The 23122-nt window shown below is 43.4% G+C and overlaps 1 protein-coding gene and 1 long non-coding RNA gene across 5 annotated transcripts in view; one reads left to right on the top strand and one right to left on the bottom strand.

Moving 5' to 3' along the window:
- Window positions 1–3143: 3143 nt before the first annotated feature.
- Window positions 3144–9161, bottom strand: LOC144504859 (uncharacterized). Its single transcript, XR_013499707.1, has 3 exons — window positions 8701–9161; window positions 5085–5188; window positions 3144–3388 (listed from the first exon to the last, which is right to left on the bottom strand). It is a non-coding gene; the product is annotated as an uncharacterized LOC144504859 (long non-coding RNA).
- A 1543-nt stretch (window positions 9162–10704) lies between these two features.
- Window positions 10705–23122, top strand: part of LOC144504689 (homeobox protein Meis1) — a 246016-nt gene continuing 233598 nt past the window's right edge. For 2 of the 4 annotated variants that reach the window (XM_078230406.1, XM_078230403.1), the window contains exons 1-6: window positions 10705–11291; window positions 11591–11817; window positions 12482–12623; window positions 13240–13290; window positions 14193–14243; window positions 15307–15459. In XM_078230406.1, coding sequence (XP_078086532.1) covers window positions 11280–11291; window positions 11591–11817; window positions 12482–12623; window positions 13240–13290; window positions 14193–14243; window positions 15307–15459 — 636 coding nt within the window. In that variant the 5' untranslated portion in view covers window positions 10705–11279. The remainder of the gene's footprint in view (window positions 11292–11590; window positions 11818–12481; window positions 12624–13239; window positions 13291–14192; window positions 14244–15306; window positions 15460–23122) is intronic. The other 2 variants (XM_078230405.1, XM_078230402.1) reach the window with 1 other exon arrangement.

Genomic DNA, 23122 nt, shown 5'->3' with positions numbered 1-23122 from the left:
TTAATATTTAAGGTGGCGGATGTGGTGCCAATCAAGCGGGCTGTGTTGTCCTGTACGGTGCTGAGCTTCCTGGGTATGTTTGGAGCTGCCTCATTTGGATAAGAGAGTATTCCATCACACTTCTGAACGGCACCTTGTGGATGGTGATTAAGCTTTGAGGAGTCAACAGGTCAGATATTCTCCTGAAACTCTGTAGCCTCTGACCTGCTCTTGTAGCCACAGTATTTATGTTACTGGTCAAGTTCAGTTTCTGGTCGATGGTAAGCCCCTCCTCCAAGGAGTTTGGTGATGGAGCATTTAGCAATGGTGATACTAGTGAATGTCGAGGAGAGATGGTTAGATGTTCTCTTGTTGGATTTTGTCATTGCCTGGCACCAGTGTGGCGCAAACATTACTTGCCATTCTGAGCCCAAGCCTGAATGTTGTCCAGTTCTTGCTGCATATGGACACATTCCTAAACTACATAGTGCCATGTGTTAATACTCTAGCGTGCTTACTTTTTATTTTGACTGCTTTGGACATTTCAAACAGTCTTGGCCAATTAAAATATTTCATTAATGGACTTTGTCATTGCCAACAGCAGAGAGGCAGGGTTTATAATTCGCCCTCTCCCGTAAAGAGAATGCAAGATATGAATCACAATTGCTATCGGGTTCATTTAATGTTTGTATTGTTGTACTTGTGTGTGTGACACATTTCATGTTATATTATATAATGAATGTCAGGGTCCTCTGTAATCAGTTGTAGATTACCTCAGTGTAAACCTACAATAATGACATTACAAATGCCTTTGATGTACTTCCATAAATATCATACTATTGTGAGCTACTCTCAGCTGCTAATTTACTGTAGAGGTCTTTAAAGAACTTGATACTTCAAAAGAGAGTTCCAGTTTCACTGCAACTTCTTCCCAGCTTCTCTTTCTCACTGCTAATGGCAACGGAGAAATATTTGCATCAACCACTGTTACAATAGCTAAACATTAAGAATAAAACAGCTACTGACAGCTGCATGCAGCTTCCTTACTTTGCATCCCCTCCAGATAAAGAATCTTGGCTGAAAATAGCAATATTTACACCATTAGTGATAGAAATTAAATGTACAGCATGAATTATAAATAGGAGGGTGCAATTTGAAAGCAGTGGTTCAGTCCTGAGCTTCAGATGACATTCCTAAATGACCTGAGCTTCACTCTGTGATATCATCTGTACTTCCTTGATCACACTACAGCTTATATCTTGCTCACCATGATGTGGAGATGCCGGCGTTGGACTGGGGTGGGCACAGTAAGAAATCTCACCATGCTAACCATGACTCTGAATAACATCAAAATGCAGTAACTTTTAACTATGAATATCCCAAACTTAGTTTTCAATCCTTTTCGATGTTTGTTTTTAATTTTCCTTCAGAACTTCCCTTTCAGTATGAGTGTTTGATAGGCACTTCCTTGCACAAGCATCTGTGAGACTTAATCGTTAGTCAAATGTAACTTATTTTATTATTGCATAAGAAAAGTACGTTGCAGGATTTTATTTTTACCAGAATGAACACTATTGATTCAACAGAATGAACGGCCAATATTTTTTTTCTTTCCAAGATGGCACTGGAGCGAGGCAACTTCTTGCAAGCTGTGCCCAGCATACCTTCTAATTCTATCCTTTACTCTCGTTCTATGCCTCTAAAACTTCATCTAACTCTTTTAAATTCTCTAACAATGCTTTAATTCAATTTCTTACAGATTTGGCGATGACTGTAACACTACATTCTACACTCTCTCATTTCCTTCTCTATGAACGGTATGCTTTGTCTGTATAACGCACCAGAAACAATACTTTTCACTGTACACTAATACGTGTGACAATAATAAATCAAATCAAAGCAAAATCAAATCAATATTTCACATGTTAGAGGTTGAAGTTGAAATCGGATTTTTGAACTGTTCATTTCTTTGGATGCATGAAGTTGTTCCTTGAAATTAAAGGTACAAGTTGAATGGGTGACATTTTCTTTCCAGGTGCCAGGGGAAGTTCAATCCAATCTTTTTTTATCTTCTCAAAATATGTTTCCAAAATGTATTTTTTTTAAATATCCAAAATATATGTCCTTGATAATTTTTGTGTTATCCTTATAACTAGCCAGTTTGAAAGAAAAAGGAATCAGCGGCAAAACAAAATAATCTAGGATGTGTTTCTGGAACAGATAGTATTGCTGCAGAGTATAACGGTGCCTAGGATGGGCAGCGATTTGATTTCGTACTTTACCAGGCTTGTTTTAGATGTTTTAATCCTGTCGGTACCGTGTTCAGTATTTCAGAATTGGTAAAAGTGAATCGTCGATGGGACACTTCCAGTACGAATAAAAATGTTTAACCTTTTATGAAAGTGCCAATTCTACTTCTAAAACCCGTACAGAGGGGCAACTTTGAAACTCTGAACTTCACGTTACGTTTTAACACTAATAAATGTCAGTGAGGACAGTACAACATGCTGGGTGATTGACAACACACTCCAAGCAATGAACTTCCCCTGTTTGCCTTATGATATCTTGATGCACATTGGAAGCCTGCTATGCGTGTCAGTAGGCAGATCTGAGTGCAAAAGAATTTGTTGGTAAATAGATATCTCTGTTTATAAATGTTTTTGATTACCTCAATCTGAATATTTTAACCAAAGATATCTCAGTTTCGGATTAAATTAAATTGTGACAGTGATAATGATTTTATTTGGTACGGGGGTGGGGGGGGAGAGATGAATGTATTTAGGAAAGTGAATATTTAACATGCAAATGCTGTATGTGTCAATTAATGTATTTAAGTATGCAAATATATGTGTACAATTGTTCATTTGTGGAAGCTTCTAATTTTGCACATTCTGAAATCAATTATTTTAACAAAATACAAATAAACCGACGTGAAATTAAGCATATAATATGTTGCTAATGTGTGTGCAATGATGTTCTTTAGATATTAGGCATGCAAAATCTTTCCAGCGCGCACATTCACAATTCCGTATAAATTAGACCCTGCCGGAGTTGAAAGTCGCCGTTGGTGTCAAACAACATAGAATATAATCGTCTAAACATTCAGCAATCTGTGATATTTCAGGATTCTCGTTTCCTTTGCGCCCAGGAGTTAGTTGAAAAGAATTCAACAGCAAAAAAAAACCTCAACGATTTTCATTTGTTTATTTTTATTATTAAAGATTGTACAGAACTCCTCACAAAATGTTTCCAAATCTAATGTACATTTCAGGACAAAAAGTGTTGTTTAGCTAGTTGTAAAAAAATAGTCTTTCTCCCATTCGCGTTTCTTCGAGAATAAAACCCCATTGTTCTCCACAATATTTCACAGGGAATAAATTCATTTGGAGAAACTGACGCTAGAAGCTTTCTTTAAACAATGTAAAAAAAAAGATTGGGCGATTAGATCACTTTACTGAAATAGATCCCACTTGTAGTACATTCACATGCAAAGATAATTGTTGTAGGAAAGAACTGCCGGGCCGTAAAACTTTACTAAAGTTGGATAAGGCATGAATAAGAGTTTGAACCTTGGGTGGAGGAACGTATTAGTGCGCAGCAGACAGTGCAGGCTTCTGCAGGGAGAAAGGGGTCGAGAGAAGATATTGGAGTCTTCCTTTTGCCTTGTCTCCTGGCGAGGTTGTTACTCAATCTCCTAGGATTGTACCGACAGAAAGGCTTTTGACTTTAACTAACATCCGACTGAAAAATATGAACGGGACATTGCGAGTGCATGAATAAGGGCAGTCGGGGGGGGGGGGGGGGGCGGGTTGTGTAGGACTTGTTCTCCTCGCCACAGAAGTGACTGCTGGATGTCAGAAAGTGTGCAGATACAGTTTCTATAACTCGGGAAGAATTTTAACATGAGTGCATTGTGCACTGCACTAAAGAACCGAAACCTGTGTTCCTCCTGGATCCTATCTCAATTAAACAAAAGGGAATCCGCAAAAAAAAATTAGTAGTTGGGGAGATAAACACTTCGAAATATAGAAATTAATTATCTTTATCAATGATCTATCTCGAACATCCGCGAGTATTAAAAAAAAGAATCATCTTATAAATGTTTGCAAACCAGCCATTAGGTTCGATGAATTTATTATAGCAAGGCAAACTCCAATACTTTTAAATTAACGTCAATCATTGCTTCATTTAGATTTCCAATTATTCTTTGATCTATAAGACTTCAGAAAAGCGTCAATTAATTAATTTAAAAGATTATAGACTAATGCGCCGTTTACAATGTGCCTCCGCCTGCCTGTGACACCTGTACAAAACACGGTAGGCGGGAGCAAAAGGAGCAAAAGCAAGGAATCCAGCGAATAAAGTCTCCATTACAGGGGCACCAATATTTATAGCAGCCCTTTTGGAACAAAAGGAACGCCGCTCCTCGATAAATTATGCAAGATAGTTTTATGTATGATTAAACGCCCTAATATATATTGATAATTGAAGGATTGGACGTGCATTAAAATATGCGCTCACTGACAAATCGCATGGATGTCGATGGATGAAATAAGTTATTTTAACAGACACGTGAAGCAAATCAAATTTGAACTCTCAGCCTTTTTGATACCCATATCAAGTTTTAGTTGCAACCTTTAGTTTAAAAAAATGGGTTTGCAAACGCCTGGACTCCAGTTATTATTTTACTCAGAATTACACAGGTCCTTCCTTTCGCCCCATTCCTATCTCCTGCACACCTTTTTGGCGTTTTAATTTTTTTACTGTAACATCACCTCATTGAACTGGGACCCAGCGAGAGATTTGGATAGTGAGCGGTGTGGGTAGGGTTTGGAGTCAGCCAATTCCCTCGCAACGCTGCGGCCTCTGCACACTGGAGCCCGGTAAACTGCTCCCAATCCAATTCAACCGTAAAAGGGAGACGGGGAGAAAAAGGGAGATCATTTCTGTTTTAAAATCGAAAGGAATAAAGTCCTAAGCTTGGCTGGGAGGTTCTGTGATTCTAAAGCAATTCTGGGTTTAGGCCCACAATCATGTTAAATTTGCCAACAGTACAAAAGCAAAGTGCAGATTTCGGCAGAGCGAGTGCGGTAACAATCTCTTACCGGGCTGTCTTTACAAGTATATCTTTGCTGCCTTTCAAATATTTGGGTTTGTCGGCTTGGTGCTGCTTGCCAGTGTTCCTGTAGACGGCGCAAGTGTCGCAGTCCTGAGTGGATAAAGTCAAAACTCAACCCAGGATCAGGAGGGGAGAGAGGCTGGGACAAGTTCTCCTTTCCCCTGCCGGGCACTGTTTCTTAGCCCGTCTCTCTGTATAGAATTTGCCCCTTTCGTCCCCCCCCCCCTCCCCCCAGTCTGAATATTCAAAGTTGAGTACAATGTAATTCGTTCCATTCGCTCACGGTGAGGCCAAAAAAAAATCAAATACCTCCCAGGGAGGAAAAACTGATAGGACAACGCCTGATATCTTACCTGAGAAGCAGTAACTGCCCGCAAGAATCTTCCCCAAGGTGTGGGACCTAACTGGCACATTCAGCTGGACAGATGCGAACAAATTTACAAGTTAGAATGTTACAATAGACGGTGAGGACTTCTGATCGGCTCAGGGGGCTGGTACGGGATGAAAACGCGTGTAATATTGCACTCGCTCAGAGCTGGGTAAATCGCTAATTAATGATCTCGCTCTAATAACTTTCACCAACACATCGCCTTTAAAGCTTTCATTGCTTTTGCTTTTGACTTCTCTCCGGTACATCTGTGATATATAAAAAAATAAAGCAGGAACTTCGGGAATAAAATTCTGATTGTTCACGAACATCAACTGAACATCATTCTGGCCGAGCTGCCAACTAATTGTAATCACAATGTGACTTCCCGGGATAAAATGATTGCAAAGTTTGGCTGTCTCGGGGGGCGAGCCACAGCTTTGGGGATAAGCAATCCTGGTTAAATTGTTAATTCGCTTGGAATTTTATTTTCTCTCTCTCTTAACATCCAGGAATTTTTTTTTGTTTTTTCCCCCCTCCCTCCCCATTTTCTGTTTCAGTCCCTAGATTGAGAAGTCTCGATTTTATATATATAGAATTTAAAACAAAGAATGACAAGGCTGGAGGGAGGCGGCTCCCAAGGCTAGCTTCTCCCCAGGAATTCCCTCGGTAAGTTTCTGTCCCTGTCGCACTGCTGAAAGTGTCTTGGAGTGAAGTTTCGAACTCTGTCTCTCTCCTGCCTTGTAACCCACGCTGACCTCTGCATGACACAGCGAGTGGACAAGGCAGTCCTCTGTTTAAAGAAACATCTCATCACCACCACCACCCCCCCCCCCCCCCCACCTCCCCAGCCACCCCCTCACTCCCACTCCCCCTCCAGCCACCCCCTCACTCCCACTCCCCCATGTATCCTCCCTCAAGTCCATCAACAGACACAAAACCGACAAACTCTTTCAAACCTTCCAAATAGCAAATGACTGGCGGTTTCTTCAAATTCGCTTTCACGCTGAAAAAAAAGGAATGGAAGGGGTGAGCTTGTAAAACACACGCCACAGCTCAGTGTGCCAGGCGTGTCACTGTCATCTTCCAGTGAATCTAAACTTTGTGACAAGCTTCAGCGGGGAGAGAGGGTGGGCTTTTTTTTGATAACTGTGAGTTGAGGTAGAGTTAGGTCACTGTTTTAACACGACCAAGGAACAGAGCAAATCTTTAAGAACATTTGCTCTGGCCAGAAGTGGTGTGGGGGGGGGGGGGGGGGGGGGGTGGGGGGGTTGCAGGGTGAGATCTCTCTGAACGCCCAGGGGCTCTGGCCGCATTACTCTCTGAACTAATGACCTTGATCAACTTCACACGCATCTCTCTTTCTCCCTCTCCCTCACCCTCTCTTTTCTCCTTCACCCTCTGACTTTCTCCCTCTTTCTCCTTCCCTCTCTCTTTCTCCCTCTCTCTCCTTCTCACTCTCTTTCCTTTTCCTTCTCCCTCATTTTCCTTCTCTCCCTCTCTCTTTCTCCCCGTCCTCTCTTTCTCCCCCTCTCACATTCCCTCTCTCCCCTTCTTTCTTTCCCTCTCTCCCTCGCTTTTCCCCTCTCTCTTTCCTTCTCCCTCTCTATCCCTCTCTCTTTGTCCCCCTCTCTCCCTCACTCATTTCCCCCTCTCTTTCTCCCTGCTTCTCCCTCTCCTTCTCCCTTTCTATCCCTCTCGCCTCCCTTTCTATCCCTCTTTCTCCCCCTCTCACATTACCTCTCTCCCCTTCTTTCTTTCCCTCTCCCCCTCGCTTTTTCCCTCTCTTTCCTTCTCCCCCTCTATCCCTCTCCCTTTATATCCCTCTCTCTTTCCCTCTCTCTCTCTCTCCTCCCCATTGTTTACCCTTCCCCATGATATTCGCAGCTTCAGGAAATCTCAAAGCGAAAAGAAAAACAGAACCGCACATTCCCCGGGGGCGAGTGTATCGAGTGGGGAAGGGGGTTTTCGCCTCCCGGGCGATACTGTCCCCCCCACCCCACCTCCCGTGTGAGAACCCCCCACGCCCACCGCCCAGTGCCAGTGAGCAGAAACCAAGCTGAGTTTTAATACATCAAACCAAACTCCAATCTACCGAAAAGATAGAGAAGGGGGAAAGTGAAAATACGCGAAGCACGCGGTGTGCGGGTTTCATTACTCAATAAACAACATGAGGCGGCGATTATTAATAAGAGAGATTTCGAAATAAATCCCTGCCTCCCATGGCCATTCCCGGGTTTATATTCCAAGTTTTTCAGCGATTGGATGTATGTTACGTACTCTGCAGAAAACATGATTTAAAAGAAGCGTCCGCCTTTTAAACTGCACATATGTTAAGAGTAAAATACACACACACAAATATATCTAATAAAAATATAAGGTGTGTAAATTGTGAGATAGATATGATCAAACTATTGTAACCTGCTAAATGTTAACATTATTGTTATTTGTCCTGAATCTGGGAGAGGAAGGTAAACATTGTGCAGCTGTGCAGAATACAACTTAACTAAAAATAATATTTTGGCATTCTGAATCTACACGGGATCGAGAATAGAATTTAGATTCGGCGCGCTCTGGTTCAATCCGGTGGGTTATATTCCGTTACTGCCTGGATATACTAAGTGGCGTTTCGAATGAAGTGCTGTCCATTTTAAAACTCTTGCCCACCCCCCCCCCCCTCCCCACTCCCCACCACCCTCATTTACTCTTCAATTTAGGGGAAAGTCGTGTTAGTACCCAAGTGTCAGAAGTTGGTGTTGGGATTTGATCAGGAGGATTTGTGCCGCAGAAGTTTGGGGGCGCCTCGACATTTAAATCACACAACTCGCTCACAGAAATTTTATTTCGCTTTTAACCCACCCCCGCCACTCCATTGCCCCAATGGACATTAGTTGCAATGATTTAGTGAATAATCTGTTGTGAGCGTGGCGGGAGATCAGAACCCGGCTCTCCCCCGCGTGTGTTAACTGCAATAACTGTTTACTAACTATTGTAAAGAAAAAAGATACACAACAGCCAGGCCAGTAAACAAATTAATATCGTGTCACGTTAGCCCTGGAAAAAAGGTAGATCGTGGCCCATTTCTGCGGGAGGTCTGAGTTAGACTGGTCGCTCACTGCTCAAATGGGGTTTGGTAACACTTTTTGCGCTTTCGTGCAGTTCCCCCCTCTTTGGGGGGACCTTTCATTTCAAATCTTCGTCTCGTAAGAACTGCAAGAAAGAAATCTTTCCTTACCGGAGACACTGGCGTGGATTGAATCGTTTCCCGATCATAGGAGGCTTCTCACCAGAACGGATGGTTGTAATCTCGGGGATGATATTAGATTATTGTGTGTTTTTTCCCCCCAGTCCAGAGCAAGTGGTGCGCGTTTCTGATCCGCTGTCCCTAAAATTAAAAAGAAACAAAATAAGCGATCACTTTGCATACTTCACTCTCTCGGGGTGAACTGTTTAAACACGCGAGGAGGGCATTTGGATGTAATCTTGGTGGCAATTTAACTTTCGCAAATTCCTCGGCAACTTCTAGCTGTGGGCTTTCGGTCAGATCAATCGGAATTGTTTTATTTTATGTCCCCCAACCCCTCACCAAGAGTTTTAAAAGCATGTTTTAAAATGCACTCTCTTGCAGCCAGGTGTAAGAGTTCCAGAGGACAAAAAAAGAAACATCCCTTTATACAGAATAAAGTTATTGGAGTGGATGTGGCGAGGAGGGGGTTGACTGGGGAACAGCGGGAGAGGAGGGGGGGATTTTTTTTTGGAACAGGGAGTGGGGCTGGTGGCAGTCAGTCAGTGCGGCTTGGATGGACCCGCCTCCGTCCATGGGTTTAAACCAATCCCTTTGGCTACCGATGCATCCTTCCATAACTGATCACGGGAAAAGCCAATCGCAGTGTGGTCTTCCCACAGCACACTTTGATTGGACGTTGGCTCCATCTCCAGTGCCCACAGAGCTCCGGGCTGGCTCATTCTCTGTGTAAAACAGGGGGGGGTGGGGAACGGAGAGAGACACAGAGAGAGGGAGAAATGCAAACCATGACCACAACTTGCTACATCTGAGGGAACGCACACCTTTGCAAAGTGACACCGCAGCAACGCCAGGAAGGAGGTGGACTGGAGATTCTTCATTTGATTGTGAATGTTAGGCTTCGGCAATTCGCAAAGGGAAGTGGCAATAGCGAGAAACATTTACTAAACGAATAGATTTGGGTTAATCTTTAAGGACTGGATTAATCTTCGCAAATTAGCCGGCGGAACAATAACACCGAGGGTTTGGCAAAACAAAAATAAATAGAAAAGAGGATCATAGTGTATAAATATTATATCCTATATATATATATCAAACACAAACGGCGTGAGTGAAACAAAAGTTGGGTGTAATTTGAAGCGAGCAGGTCTGTTCTGGTCACATATATTTAGCAAACAATATTGACACACTGCTCCGTAAATCAAAGCATTTCATTAACAGTTCACACATCCAGAGGAGTTAACTAGGAAGAAGTGTCAAAGGCACCAAGTCGAATTGCTCCCCTCATTTGGACACAATTTGCTGGCAGACCCCCACTGTCTGTGCGGGGTCTGTGAGGATGAAATAACAAAGTAATTGTTTTGACTTTTGTTTAAGGGGGTAAAAAGTTAATGGATGCAGAGAGACCAGGAGCGGGACACGCAATTGTTGAAGAGGCAACTCTGTTCTCCTGTGCGTTCCGCTGAAGATGAGTGATGTAGTTGCCTTCAATGTTAATAAATAAATACTGGGGGGATGAATTGTCAAAGGTGCAGCTGGGAGAGGTGTGAGGGGGGACTGTGTACCTGTCTGTTGGTGTGGGTGTTTTTTTGCATTGCACTGTGTGTCCCTGTCCCTATCCACAGCTCCGTCTCTCTCTCTGTGTGTCTCTCTCTCTCCCCACCCCTCCTGTGTGAGACAGATGAAGTAGTCCGGTGCGCCTTGTGTAAGACGCGACCTGTTATGGCCACCACTGCTTCCGGGTTCCTGCATTCTGTGCAAGCCCACCTCTGGCTCCGCAAGGCTGGGGCAACGGCGCCGGGCCCTTTAAAGATCTCCAAAGTCGGCAGAGAGTGAGGCGGGCACACATAACCCCCCACCCCGAGCACCGGCTCTCCGAGGCTCTTCTGGACAGCCCTGGGGAGGGGAGGGGAGGGGGGGGGAAGAGCAGACGGACCCCGGGGAAGAGGAGGAGGAGGAAGAGGAGGTGGTGGGGGGTGGGGGGGGGGGGTGGGTGGGGGAGACAGAGAGAAGAGGCTGCAGTACTGCGGGCAGATCTCGCTGCCATCGCTAAAAGGTGTCACCCACCACCCCCCCCCCCTCCTTTCCCTTCCCTCCCCTCCCTCCCCCCTCCCTCTCTCCTCACCACCAACCCCCGACCGACCAGTGGAAGTGCAGAACGGATCATCATTTATTCACTACCTTGACAACCTTGTCTTGATTGACAGCCGGAGTGCCAGAAAGCCATGAGACAGGGCAGTTTTGTTTGAGGGGCGCTTTCCCTGGCTTTTGGGGGGGACGGGATTCTCCAATGCGCCCAGGTGCTGTGCTGCCGGAGAAGGATATTTATACACCGGGATATATAGAGATATATATACTGTATCGTTGCCCAGAGATATTCCCCCTCCCTTCCCCTCTCTCACACCGAGTTTCAACTGAAGACTCTGAGCTAAGATCATCTATAGAAAACAGGGGGACTTACAGGGATCTTTTCAGCTGCCTGTGGACTGGCGTGTTTATATCTTTCTGATACTGGCCCTGTAGGGAGTCCAGCACAAACTGCTCCAGAGAGAAGGGTTCGAGACAGGCCGATGGCGCAGAGGGTAAGTGAGTCTTTCCAACTGTGGTACAAGTGCATTTTGTCCCGTCTTTCTGTCTCTCCCAGGGCTTGCGCTTGCTGCCCGCTTTTGAAAACTTTTGACTTAAATGTTATTCTCCTTCTCTCTCTCTCTCTTTCTCGCCCCTTGTTCTCTCAGCAACTTCGGATGTGAAGTGCGTTACTTAAAAAATAATATTTTCGGTACTCTTAACTTTGCTGACATGCTGATTTCCCCGTCCCTCACTTTTCTGTTTCTCTCTCTCTTTCAATCCCCCCCCCCCCCTGCTTTTTTTCCCCACACAGTATGATGAAATCTCACATTACGGGGGTATGGATGGAGTAGGAATCCCCACCACGATATACGGTGACCCTCACGCTCCCAGATCCATGCAGCCTGTCCACCACCTGAATCACGGGCCGCCGATACACAGCCACCAATATCCGCACTCGAACCACGCCAATACCATGCCGCCGAGTATGGGCTCCTCTGTAAACGATGCATTAAAGAGAGATAAAGATTCTATCTACGGGTGGGTAGCTTCTACGTTTTATTTTACCACTTCTTCAGATCATTTCTTGAGCTGTGGGGAGAGACCTCGCGTGTGACATGTTGGGTTTACTTTTTTAAATTGTTCTGTGGTTTTTTAAAATTTAAAAATAGAAAAAAAATAGCCAAACTTTCATTTAGCATGTGGGACTTGCTTACATTTACATTTTGTGGGAGAGATTTAAATTTGGAACAACCTCGTGTCAGTTTAATTTCATTTGCAACTGTAAATAATAGTGGCTGGTCGCTGCTGCTTTTGATGGATGTTTTTGTCAATGTAATATTTTTTTGGCTATAAGCTATTCAAAAAAATACCAAATTGACGTCCAAAATGGCTGCTTTACTTCTGGGCCATTTTTACTGCTAAATTCTGGCTTATTCTGCGTGTCTTGGACGTTAAGAGGTCACTGTTAAGATTTTTGGTCACTAGACAGGATCGCGGTCTTTCTCCAGTAACTAATTTTGACACAATTTACGACTGTAATTTATGTTAAAGCCAGAATTCAACAAGTACTTTTTGGAGAAGTTTGCCTTGCTGTTGTCTCGGTTATTCTATTAAGTCACTTGCAAGGGAATCTCTCTCTCTCTCTCTCTGTCTCTCTCTGCTTTTTTTTGTATTATCTTTGACATTCAATCCTCTCTTTCAGACATCCGCTGTTTCCCCTTTTAGCACTGATTTTTGAAAAATGTGAATTAGCAACTTGTACACCTCGGGAACCGGGAGTAGCAGGCGGTGATGTCTGCTCTTCCGAGTCTTTCAATGAAGACATAGCAGTGTTCGCTAAACAGGTCAGCTACCTCGCATGGTCCACTTAAACCTTCCAACCTTAAATATTATTTAAGAAAGTAAGAAAATGCCAGTAATTTAAGCGGGCTGGACGCACCTTTTCCTCTGGTCTGCAGCGTGCCTTGTGCAGGCAAAAAAAAACCTACCAAACAGCTAAAACAAATGTTGGAGGATTAACAATCGCAAATCGAACGGTCTCAGAAGGTTTGCCCCCGGAATCAGGAGCGAACAGGACAATTACTATCTAAACCGATAGTAATCGGAGTATTATTTTTTTGTTGTTTCGCGTGTCAAGTTACTTGCTTGCCAGAGGAAAACCAGTCGCTCCACGCTTTATGCGAAAGAAAACGCTGTTTTGTAAGAACCTGTGAATATCATTTTTAAAATATATATATATAAAACACTCCTGAGAAATGTAGTAACTTACTTTTTATTCGACCACAATCAACGCTTAAAGCCGCATGCTAGGTGAACCAATCTGATCTTTCTGTGTGTGTGTGTGTGTGTGATGTTGAAAGTACAATTAGGAATTGTAAAAGTTTGGAAATGTGCATTCTGGCAAATTCTGACCGTGCAGAACGGGGGGCAAATCACACTTTTATTATCTTCCCACTTTAGATTCGAGCAGAGAAACCTCTATTTTCCTCAAACCCCGAGCTGGATAATTTGGTAAGCTTGGTAGCTTTGCAAAGAGGAAGGAAGATTGCGGAGAAACTTGCGAGCGCGTTCTTATTAATCCAAACAAATATATATTAGACAGATATATTTATTAGCCAAATCCCCAGTTCTGTTTGGGAGTTAACTCCGGCGTACGCGGTGATGTTTGTAGTTTAACACAGTCCCGTGTTTTGAGAATTGCGGATAGTGATCGTTACAATCCATTGCAAATCTGCGCTTTTGATTTTATGATAGGTTTGAACTGTCACCAGCGATAATCATCGCTCGCACTGATTGTACAGCTGTCAATCCACTGGAGATGATGTGTGGGTTTATTTATTTAAAATTAATTTCGCTTTCGGCTCATGATTTGTGAGTCCCGAGATCTGGAGTTTCGGCGACTCTTGGCTTCTCCGTCCCCCGACTGGAAGTCTAGCTATGTACAAATGGTTCTCGAGGTTCGCCTCGAGAATTTAAAGAGTCGCTTTTTAAAAAAAAAATCCTCCCCCCTCCCCAAACTGATTTTATTCCACCATTCAGAATAGAAACAAAAATATATAAAGTTTTGTATAATTCCTAAGAGGCTTCAAAATGGAGTGTGTTCCTTGGTAGAGAGAGAATATATTGTGTTCTCATGCTGGTTCCTGTCCATATTCAATATAAAGTTGATTTCGCTGCATAGGTAGCATGTGGAAAAAATGGAGCTATACTGATTAAATTTTACTGCCTTTAAGGTACGTCCCCCCCCTGCCACCGTCCACCCCCAACTCAATCTAGCCCCCCTCCCCACTGCCACACACAGATATTAGAATATTAAAGGTTTTACCATTGCAAGTGATAGGAGTAGAATAAGATTTTTTCCCCTGTGTGTGTGTTCTGGATGCTAATGGATATCTACACCTTCCTTTTTACAGATGATTCAAGCCATTCAAGTATTAAGGTTTCACCTTTTGGAGTTAGAGAAGGTAACTCTTCATGTTCCTGGTGTATTTTAGATGCTGTTGTGCAGGTAGTCCTGGGTGCGAGTACATTTGCATGAATCTCTTCGTTTCTGGCCCCCCTTTGTAATTAGTGTCAAAACCAATCCTGCAGCACATTCCTCTTGCTGTTTAATTACAATTTCTGTCGCTAAAACCCTGACCACAAACGCCCCCGACGTTTTGTTCATTTTAATCTGGCGGCGGGATTTAATTTTGATCATCTTTTTAACGCAAATCCTCCCCCCCCCCCTCCCCTATTGAGACTAAACATTTTAAACAGTCGAAAGATGTAAACACTCTGACGATTATGACTAATTAGACGGGGAAGGGGGAATCATCATATTTTGTCCCCTTAGTCCGCGGGGAATATTTTAATGAAATATAAAGTGGGGGAGGGGGACTCTTTTGGTTGGGGGGCTTGGGAAGGGAGGGGGTTGGTATCACAGCCCGTTTGGCTGAATCTGTGAGCGGCGGCTTTGGCCATGTTTTGAATCTGCCTGTCTCGCCATAATATATACATATATAGACTTGGTGAGGTCTCGGGGCAGTGTATATGAGGGCTGGCCATTGAATGACATCTGTGTCATATTCAAATTCTACACATCTCCCTTTGTGTGTCCAGGGCTCCTCCAAGGTTATAATGAAATAACTAGATGAAATTAAAGTGTTTACCTTAAATGTCACTCATGCGGGTCAGTCCTGTAATGGTCACAACCTCGGGAGCAGCTGAATTTAACACGGATGTTGAATATGCTGTAGTTGTGAATTATCTTGTCACTGTCAATTTTCGGCGATATCTCTATATTGCGCAAGTTATTCCAAATTCTTGATGCGTGCGTCTCTTGGGGATAATTGCAATGTTCCCAAGTGCTTCCAACTACTTTGAACCGCCTGTCACAGACCAACCCTCGACCTCCATTTGTGTCCTTACGGTTGGGGCTGGGGGAGGGGGGGGGGGGGAGGTGGAGGTGACGCGGCTTTCCCCCCCCCCCCACCCCTCCCCCCTTTTAGCTTTTTTATTTTCCCATTATTATTGCTCCGATTGTAGGTACACGAATTATGTGACAATTTTTGCCATCGGTATATAAGCTGCTTGAAGGGAAAGATGCCCATCGATTTGGTTATTGATGAGAGAGAAGGCGGTTCCAAATCAGACAGCGAGGATATCACTAGATCATCATCTGTTAACATTACGGATCAGGTATGGAGCTTTAGATTTCCATTCGGAAATGCTTGCCCGGGCAAGCTGGCTATTTGCATTTTATCAAGATCTTTCAGTCGAATGGGGAATATTTTTTTTACATAAGTGCCTATTGTGTACTCATTAAAGGGCGCACTGAGGGTTGGAGCCTTTGTATAGTTGTGGTTGGAAAGTTGACCTGTACCTTGGCGCTCCTCGTTTCTCTTAAGGATTTTATTTTTGGTGGAAAGTGGTAAGAGGAAAACGGACAGGGAGCTAATTTTTGAATGAGTAGATGGGGAGGTGTTTAAAATGTGTGGAGAGAGGGGCGGGAGAAATCCTTTCCCACATGGTGTGATTTTTTTGCCCCTTGCCCTCATTGTCTTGTTGGCTTCCCCTGGCCGATACCCCCCTCCCCCATGTTGTTTGGAATTGGGGAGACATGGTCCTCCCTCAGTCACCCCCCTCCCCCCGTCCCAAAATAAAAACACCCCCCCAAAGAAAAACTGTGATCGGTGACTTTATTTTGATTTTTAATTTTGTTTTAATTAGTCGGGAGGCGACTCATTAAAAACTTGCTTCAGCGAGGACTATCCCGCTTGGAGATTCCCTGGGCGCGTTTGGTGTGAGATGTGGGGAGAAGGGGTAAGGAGAGGGGGGGGGGGTGGGGGCGCCCGCCGCTTGGGAAGCTCTGGACTCGGGGAGACTCAGTGAGGAGGAGTCGGTGCCCAGAGGCATTGGCATTTGGTAAAATCCAATCCAAACCGGTTGGAGCTTCGGGTTTTTATAATAAATAAAGGGCAGCGGTCGAGAGGGTTTGTAACCGCGGCGGAGAATAGATTAAATTCAACACTGTGCTTTTGTGAAAAGTGTTGGGGAGGAAATTCTCTGGCTGGCTAGCTAGCTCGCTGCTGCTTCCAAACAGCAGCAGAACCGGGATCCCAACCGGCACTGCATTCCCATGAGATTGCAAACAGGATTCTTCCCCACATCAGACAAGGCACCCACACAAACAGTGACCCCCCCACCCCCACCCCATCTCTCTCTGCCTGGTGACATTTGAAAATAAATTTACTTTTGACAGAATGGGGTGGGTGCTTAGATAAACTGCCCCGCTTTAGCAGGAGGTTATACCGAGCATGGGATACAGATATAGCTCAAAGAATGGGTTTTCAAATCGCACACCAAAATATATATGTATAACATATATCATTGAGGGAATCTCTGGATATTTTATAGACAACACGGGGAGAGCGCAGTCATAGCAGAATAATGGTGCCATTGGAATATGTTGGGATGCATTAGCATTTCCCACAGAGTGTCCAACTAGGGGGACATTGCATTCAAAGTTCCTGCTCAGTAAAATCCTTCTCGGCCGATTCCCCACTTTGCCGGGGTTCTCTGGCAGAAACAGAATGGGGTGTAAACTGGCGCTATTCCTGATCCGCCCGCCGACACTGCATTCTCAGTGGCGAGGGGGGGGGGAGGGGGCGTTTAGGGAAAAAAGATAAAAACGCCATCACATTTTTTCCAACCAATTCCATTCCGAGCAAGAGTGTGAGAAATCTCTACGTTTAAATCCGCTCAGATTCTCAAGGCTAATAGTAAAAACGAGCCGGACAGGCGCAGAGCTATTTGCAAAAAAATATAATTATTGCTTAGGGGAAAGTAAAATCAACATGTTAATTGCCCTCCAAAATGAAGATTTATACCCCTCCTCATCAGTCAATCATTTAATGTTTCATTCTCCAGTCTTTGTAACTGTGGATTCGATTTCATGAGCATTTGTCAAGGAAAATTAATATATATTATTTTAGAACTGCTTACCTTGAGAAAAGTTTAACGCTGGTACACGGTTCCCTCCCTCATCTTGTCTTTTACACTTTTCCAAAAACTTTCTAGTTTACATTTTCACAGTAACTTCATTGCGGTGTTAATGTGAGCCTACTTGTGACACTAATAAATACACTTAAACATTTAGACTGAAATTGGTGACAGCATCCCCAGATTAATGCCCTGCTATATGTGTTTTTTAAATATTTACCCGTGGGCAAAAAATTGAAAATAAGCAAACAGATTAAATTTTAAAAAATTATCAACGTTGTCAAAAAAGAAATGTTTTTGTTGCCGGTCTAAACACATTTTTGCGTTTGGAAGGGTTCCGTTGTCCTAATTTGGGACTTGCTTTAGTCTGCCTTAGTCAGGTGGCTAAATTCTGGGCCCCCTCTCTGCCACAGCAGTTGGAAAGTTAAGTGAGGTTCTTGCTCTAGCTCTGAATGTGGTTTGCCCAGTTTAACAACCTGGCCAGCAACCGCCCTACAAACATTGAAGAGCCGCATGGAAGGAGTGAATGGACAGACTCTAAGGGAACTAGATGTGGTGTAAGCTGCAATAGCCATGACTGTTGCGGCTCTTTCTGCATTCATCTATCTCCCGGGCGCTTGCTGCAATAATGCCTTCCGGTTTGGAAGGGCAAGGTTCAGTGTGTCACCTCTCTCATTCCAAAAACTGGCACCGAGCGGAAAGTAAAAAGCTCCCCCGTTTTTCACCGAAATGTCTTCTGCTTTCTGTCCTTGGCCGGCTGTGTGTGTGTGGAGACTGTGGGGAAGCTCACTGCATTCCAGAACAGCACGCATCCCCGAGCAACAATGGGAATCACACCAGGGCCAATGTGACACTGGCTGACATTGGTGCATGAACCCCCCCCCACCCATTGGCATTGCCACATGACCCAACCATGTCCATCGTGGCATGGACTGTCACATGATCCAACCTTGCCAATTGTTATACTGATTGACATTTTCACATGACCCCCATTGGCACTGTCACATGACTCCATTTACATTGTTACATGACTCCATTGGCACTGTCACATGGCCCAGCATGCCTGCTGTCACATTGACTGGTATTGCCATGTGCCCCCAGGGCCCTACCCGCATGGCACTGGGCTCAGTTGCCCCTTGCCTGGGTAACAGTCTCTGTCCCCTGGGCTCCTCCGCAGTTTACCCAGGGCCCATTCCCCGCCTCCGGTTGCATTCTCAGACTCTTCCCGGGATTGTTGCAGTCTCCCCCCGCTCTATCAGTTCACACATGTACCTGGGGCGGCTAACTGCTGGCGATTGACTCCTCGCTGAACTTGCTGCCTTTGTATGGCGCCTGGGCTGCCATTTTCACAATAAAAGCTGGTGGTCTGTCGATTCTTAATGTTGCCGATTGCAACGTGGTGAGACATACCACCTGCCAAATATATTCCCCGTTTCTGATTTACTCCTGAGAAAATAATCGCGCGAAACCAGCCAGCAGAATAAATTCCAGTAGATCCTGACCGTTAAAAAAGTGATCATTATTGATGTTATTTTGAGATTTTTGTACACCAATTGGATTTGAGTATTCTGCAGACATAGGAATATTTAATCGAGCAATTCTCATAAGATCATAAAACGCAGAATATAATTCATCTGGGCAAAACGGGAGCAGCAATGTTTTAAAAATGAATTTAATTCACTTTTATGTGTATATATTTCGGGTTTTCGGTTTGTTTTTATTTCTTAACTGGTGGTGCTGTTGTGTTGTAATGGAGCGGCTGGTAAAAGGTGCCGCAGTCAGGAAACTTAAGGTGCATGGAATTATGTGACTCATACCATTGTCAGGGATTGCTGAGAACTTAACCTGACAGCAGATTCTTTGCTAAAGTGTCTTATCTCATGGAATGTAGAAATACTGGATATTGTGTCAGCATTGAGGAAAATCTAAGTGGAGTTAAATGTCTGTTACTGTGAATTTTATTTTTTTATAATGTATGTTGATTGTGTTATCAAATAATCAAAATAGTAATTAAGTTTATTTGTACTTTGCATTTGCCAGGATTGTTGTAAGTGGTAAATACCCAAAATTTCTTTCGCTTTTCTTGTGACTGCACTCTTAGCTTTGTCCGGAGATAGCTACCTACTGATAAAGGATAAATTCGCACAACCTGCTTTGGTCCAATTAATATTTGATTCACCAATGAATTATAGAATCATTTTGTAGCTTTTGGACTTCATTTCAAAGCCCCAAACTTAAACACAGCTACAAACACCACAATGAAACCAAGTTTACAGCTACCGTTGTGTGTTTCAAAGGAAAGCACAAAATAAATTTTTTTTAAAAATCTCATAGTCAATAGCAAATTCCAAACGGTTCTTGGCTGTATGTGCTTGGTGATGTACAATCTTAATTCTGAATTAATGCGCTTTCTTTATTGTGTGATCCCTTCATATTTGATTGCCTTTTTTCAGAGTATTATTTTATAAAATTCACAGTTAAATCATATTCCAAAAAAAAACTGTGGCAAGTCTTTCACGGTCAGAGACTTTGCCCATTGTATTTGATAGAACAGAAAGAATCTCAGTTAAACATCAAACTTCACCTACTCTGCACATTTTTGTTTTAATATAGTAATTAATCCTGAAGTTAATGCTCAAACCATCAAAATCCACAGGGTTAAAAGATACACAAATTGTCTGTAATTTTGTCATCTGTCGCTCTATCTTTAGGATTCTAATGCTTAAAGTTTGTGGAGTTTGCACAGGAGATGACAATGGACTGGAATATTAATAATTAAAATATAAAAAATCTTTTATTCCGATGTTGCTGTAGAGTTTTTTTTTAAAAAAAACTTTTAAATGTAACTTTCAATATTCTGTTGAGAAATGAAAGCTAAAAATAAGTGTTATGATATATCAGATGGTAAATATTAGTCAACTGTAATTTCAGATTGCAACAGTTTTATAGACAGGCTTGTGAAGTGTTTTAAAACTGTCACTCTAGTTTGTGTTTCCGATCGAGAATAACACACGGGTCCTCGCATGGTAGCTTATGAGTGGCCCTGGGTGCAGGTGTTATGTCTGCTATCTCCGTTGTTTGACATGGGTGGTAACTCTATTTGAGGAATGGCTAAATAATGTTGGCAATAGTTTCAAATAAATAAAGTGATTCTAAATGAAGTTAAATCTGGGCCTACTTTGTGCTTCTGCATCTTGTCTTGGCAAACATGTTTGGATGTAATGGTTCAGCGAGCATTTGATAGCTAGGATTGGGTTCTCTTGCAGTGTGGATGTTTCAGAGAACTTTTTTTTTCATTAATGATACGTTTGAACAACATTTCCCAAAATTTAATATGTCTAAGAATTTCTGGGTTGGGCAGTGGTGAATTTCGGTTTAATTGAGACAAAACTGTGTCTGAGAAATGTGACTAAAGGCAAGTGGGGTGAATGTGACACCTGGTTAGAGGGTGCAGTTCCTGAAAATGAAATGTTTCTTTCACGTCTGCATAGTTAAGCTGATAATGTTATAATGCTCTGGGAGACCATAGCCATTGGATAAACTGTGTTAGCTCATTTTATTATTTCATCTGAGATAAATCTGATTTATCTAGTTTTCTGCTTTTGTGGACACATGCTTCACTTCATAACAGTCAACCGATTCTTCATTTTTTTCATCCACATTTGGATGTTTTGTCTGCGTTACATCTCATCTCAATATTCATTTTACATGATCATTTGCTTTTTCATGTTCTGTTGTGGTCTGGTAACATTTCTGAATTGAATGTCCGTATCTCATTAATTCAATGGATGTAGGTGTCATTGGCAAGGCCAGCATTTATTGCCCATCCCTAATTGTCTGCAAGTAGGCTGTAGTGGACTGCCTCTTGAACCGCTACAGCCTGAATGTGGTGGGTGCATTAACAGTGCTATTAGGAAGCGAGTTTAAGGATTTTTATTAAGCAACAGAGAGGAATGATGATATATTTCCAAGTCAGAATGGTGCGTGATTTGGAAGCAAGCATTGCAGGTGATAGTGTTCCCATGCTCTGCTGTCCTTTTCCCGCTAGCTTAAATTTATTTATTAGTGTCGCAAGTAGGCTTACATTAACACTGCAATGAAGTTAGTGTGAAAATCCCCCAGTCTCCACACACCGGCGCCTGTTCAGGTACACTGAGGGAGAATTTAACATGGCCGATGCATCTAACCAACACGTCTTTCAGACTGTGGGAGGAAACTGGCGCACCCTGAGGAAACCCATGCAGAAATGGGAGAATGTGCAGACTCTGCACAGAGAGTGACCCAAGCTGGGAATCGAACCCGGGTCCCTGGCGCTGTGAGGCAGCAGTGCTAACCACTGTGCCACCGTGCCACTCTAGATGGTAGAAGTTGTGAGTTTGGGAAGTGTGCTCAAAGGAGCTTTGGTGAATTGTTGCGAAACAGCTTGTAGATAGCACACACTTCAGATATGGAGTGTCAGTGTTGGAATGAGTGGAAGAGGTGCTAATTAATTGTCCTGGTTGACATTGAGCTCTTTGAGTGTTGTTGGAGCTGCACTCACCCAGGTAAATGATGAATGTTCCATCACACTCTCGACTTGTGTTTTATAGTTGGTGGGCAGGCTTTGGTGAATCAGGAGGATTGTCACTTACTGCAGATTTTCCTGTCTCTGACCTGCTCTGGTAGCCACAGTAGTTATATGACTGGATCCACTTCAGTTTCTGGTCAATGGTAACACCCAGGATGTTGATACTGGGGAGTGGGGGCGGGAATCAGTGATGATAATGCCATTGAATGTCAAGAGGAGATGGTTAAATTATCTCTTATTGGAGATAAGAGCACTTGTTTGGCACTTGTTTGGCATGAATGTTACTTGCTAAAACATGATTCAACCAAAGCCTGAATGTTGTCGAGGGTGAGATGTGGTCTGTTTCAGTATCTGAGGAGTTGCAAATGAAACTGAATACTTCAATCAGCGAAAATCTCCATTTTCCATCTTAAGATAGAAGGGTGGTCATTGATGAAATAGCTGAAGATTTTTTGGCCCAGGATACTGCCCTGAGGACATCAACACTCTGGGACTGAGGTGATTGGCTGTCTTCCTATATGCTCAGTATGACTCCAGCCAGTGGAGAGCTTCCCCCTGATTCCCATTGACTTTAATTTTGCCAGGGCTTCTTGATGCCACATTCGGTCAAATGCTGTCTTGGTGTCAAGGGCATGCACTCTCACCTCACCTCTGGCTTTCAGCTTTTTGGTTCATTTTTGAACCAAGGTTGTAATGAGATCTGGAACCAAGTGTTCCCGGCAGAATCCTAACAGAGCATTGGCCAGCGGGTTATTGTTTGATAGCACTGGCAACAGCACCAAACATCAATTCGCTGACTGACGGGCCGGTGGTTGGCCGGGTTCGATGTGTCTTGCTTTTTTGTGGGCAGGATATACCTGGGCAATTTTCCACATTGCCGGGTAGATGTCAGTGTTGTAGCTGTACTGGAACAGCTTGTCTTAGGGTGCGGCTAGTTATGGAGCACAAGTCATCAGTACTACAGCTGGGATGTTGTCAGGGCCCATAGCTTCTGCAGTGTTCAGTGCAGACAGCCATTTCTTGATATCACATGGAATTAATCAAATCAGTTGAAGTCTGGCATCTGTGATAGTGGAGAGCTCAGGAAGGGGATGAGATGGATCGTTCATCTTCTATTTATTTACTTAAAACTTTGGTGTGGTGGTGACAAAGCTGAGAAACTTTAAACAAAGTGCATTAGTTAATAAGGCAATTTGGCATGTTCCGCTCTGTGCAGTTTGCAGTTACATAGCTACTTTATGAATTGAGAGCATTTTCCCGTTCCTGCTTCACAACTGTTCCATCTGTACTGCC

The sequence above is a fragment of the Mustelus asterias genome, chromosome 15 (genome assembly GCF_964213995.1).
Source record: "Mustelus asterias chromosome 15, sMusAst1.hap1.1, whole genome shotgun sequence".
Classification (NCBI taxonomy): domain Eukaryota; kingdom Metazoa; phylum Chordata; class Chondrichthyes; order Carcharhiniformes; family Triakidae; genus Mustelus; species Mustelus asterias.
This window is presented reverse-complemented; position numbering and strand designations above follow the sequence as displayed.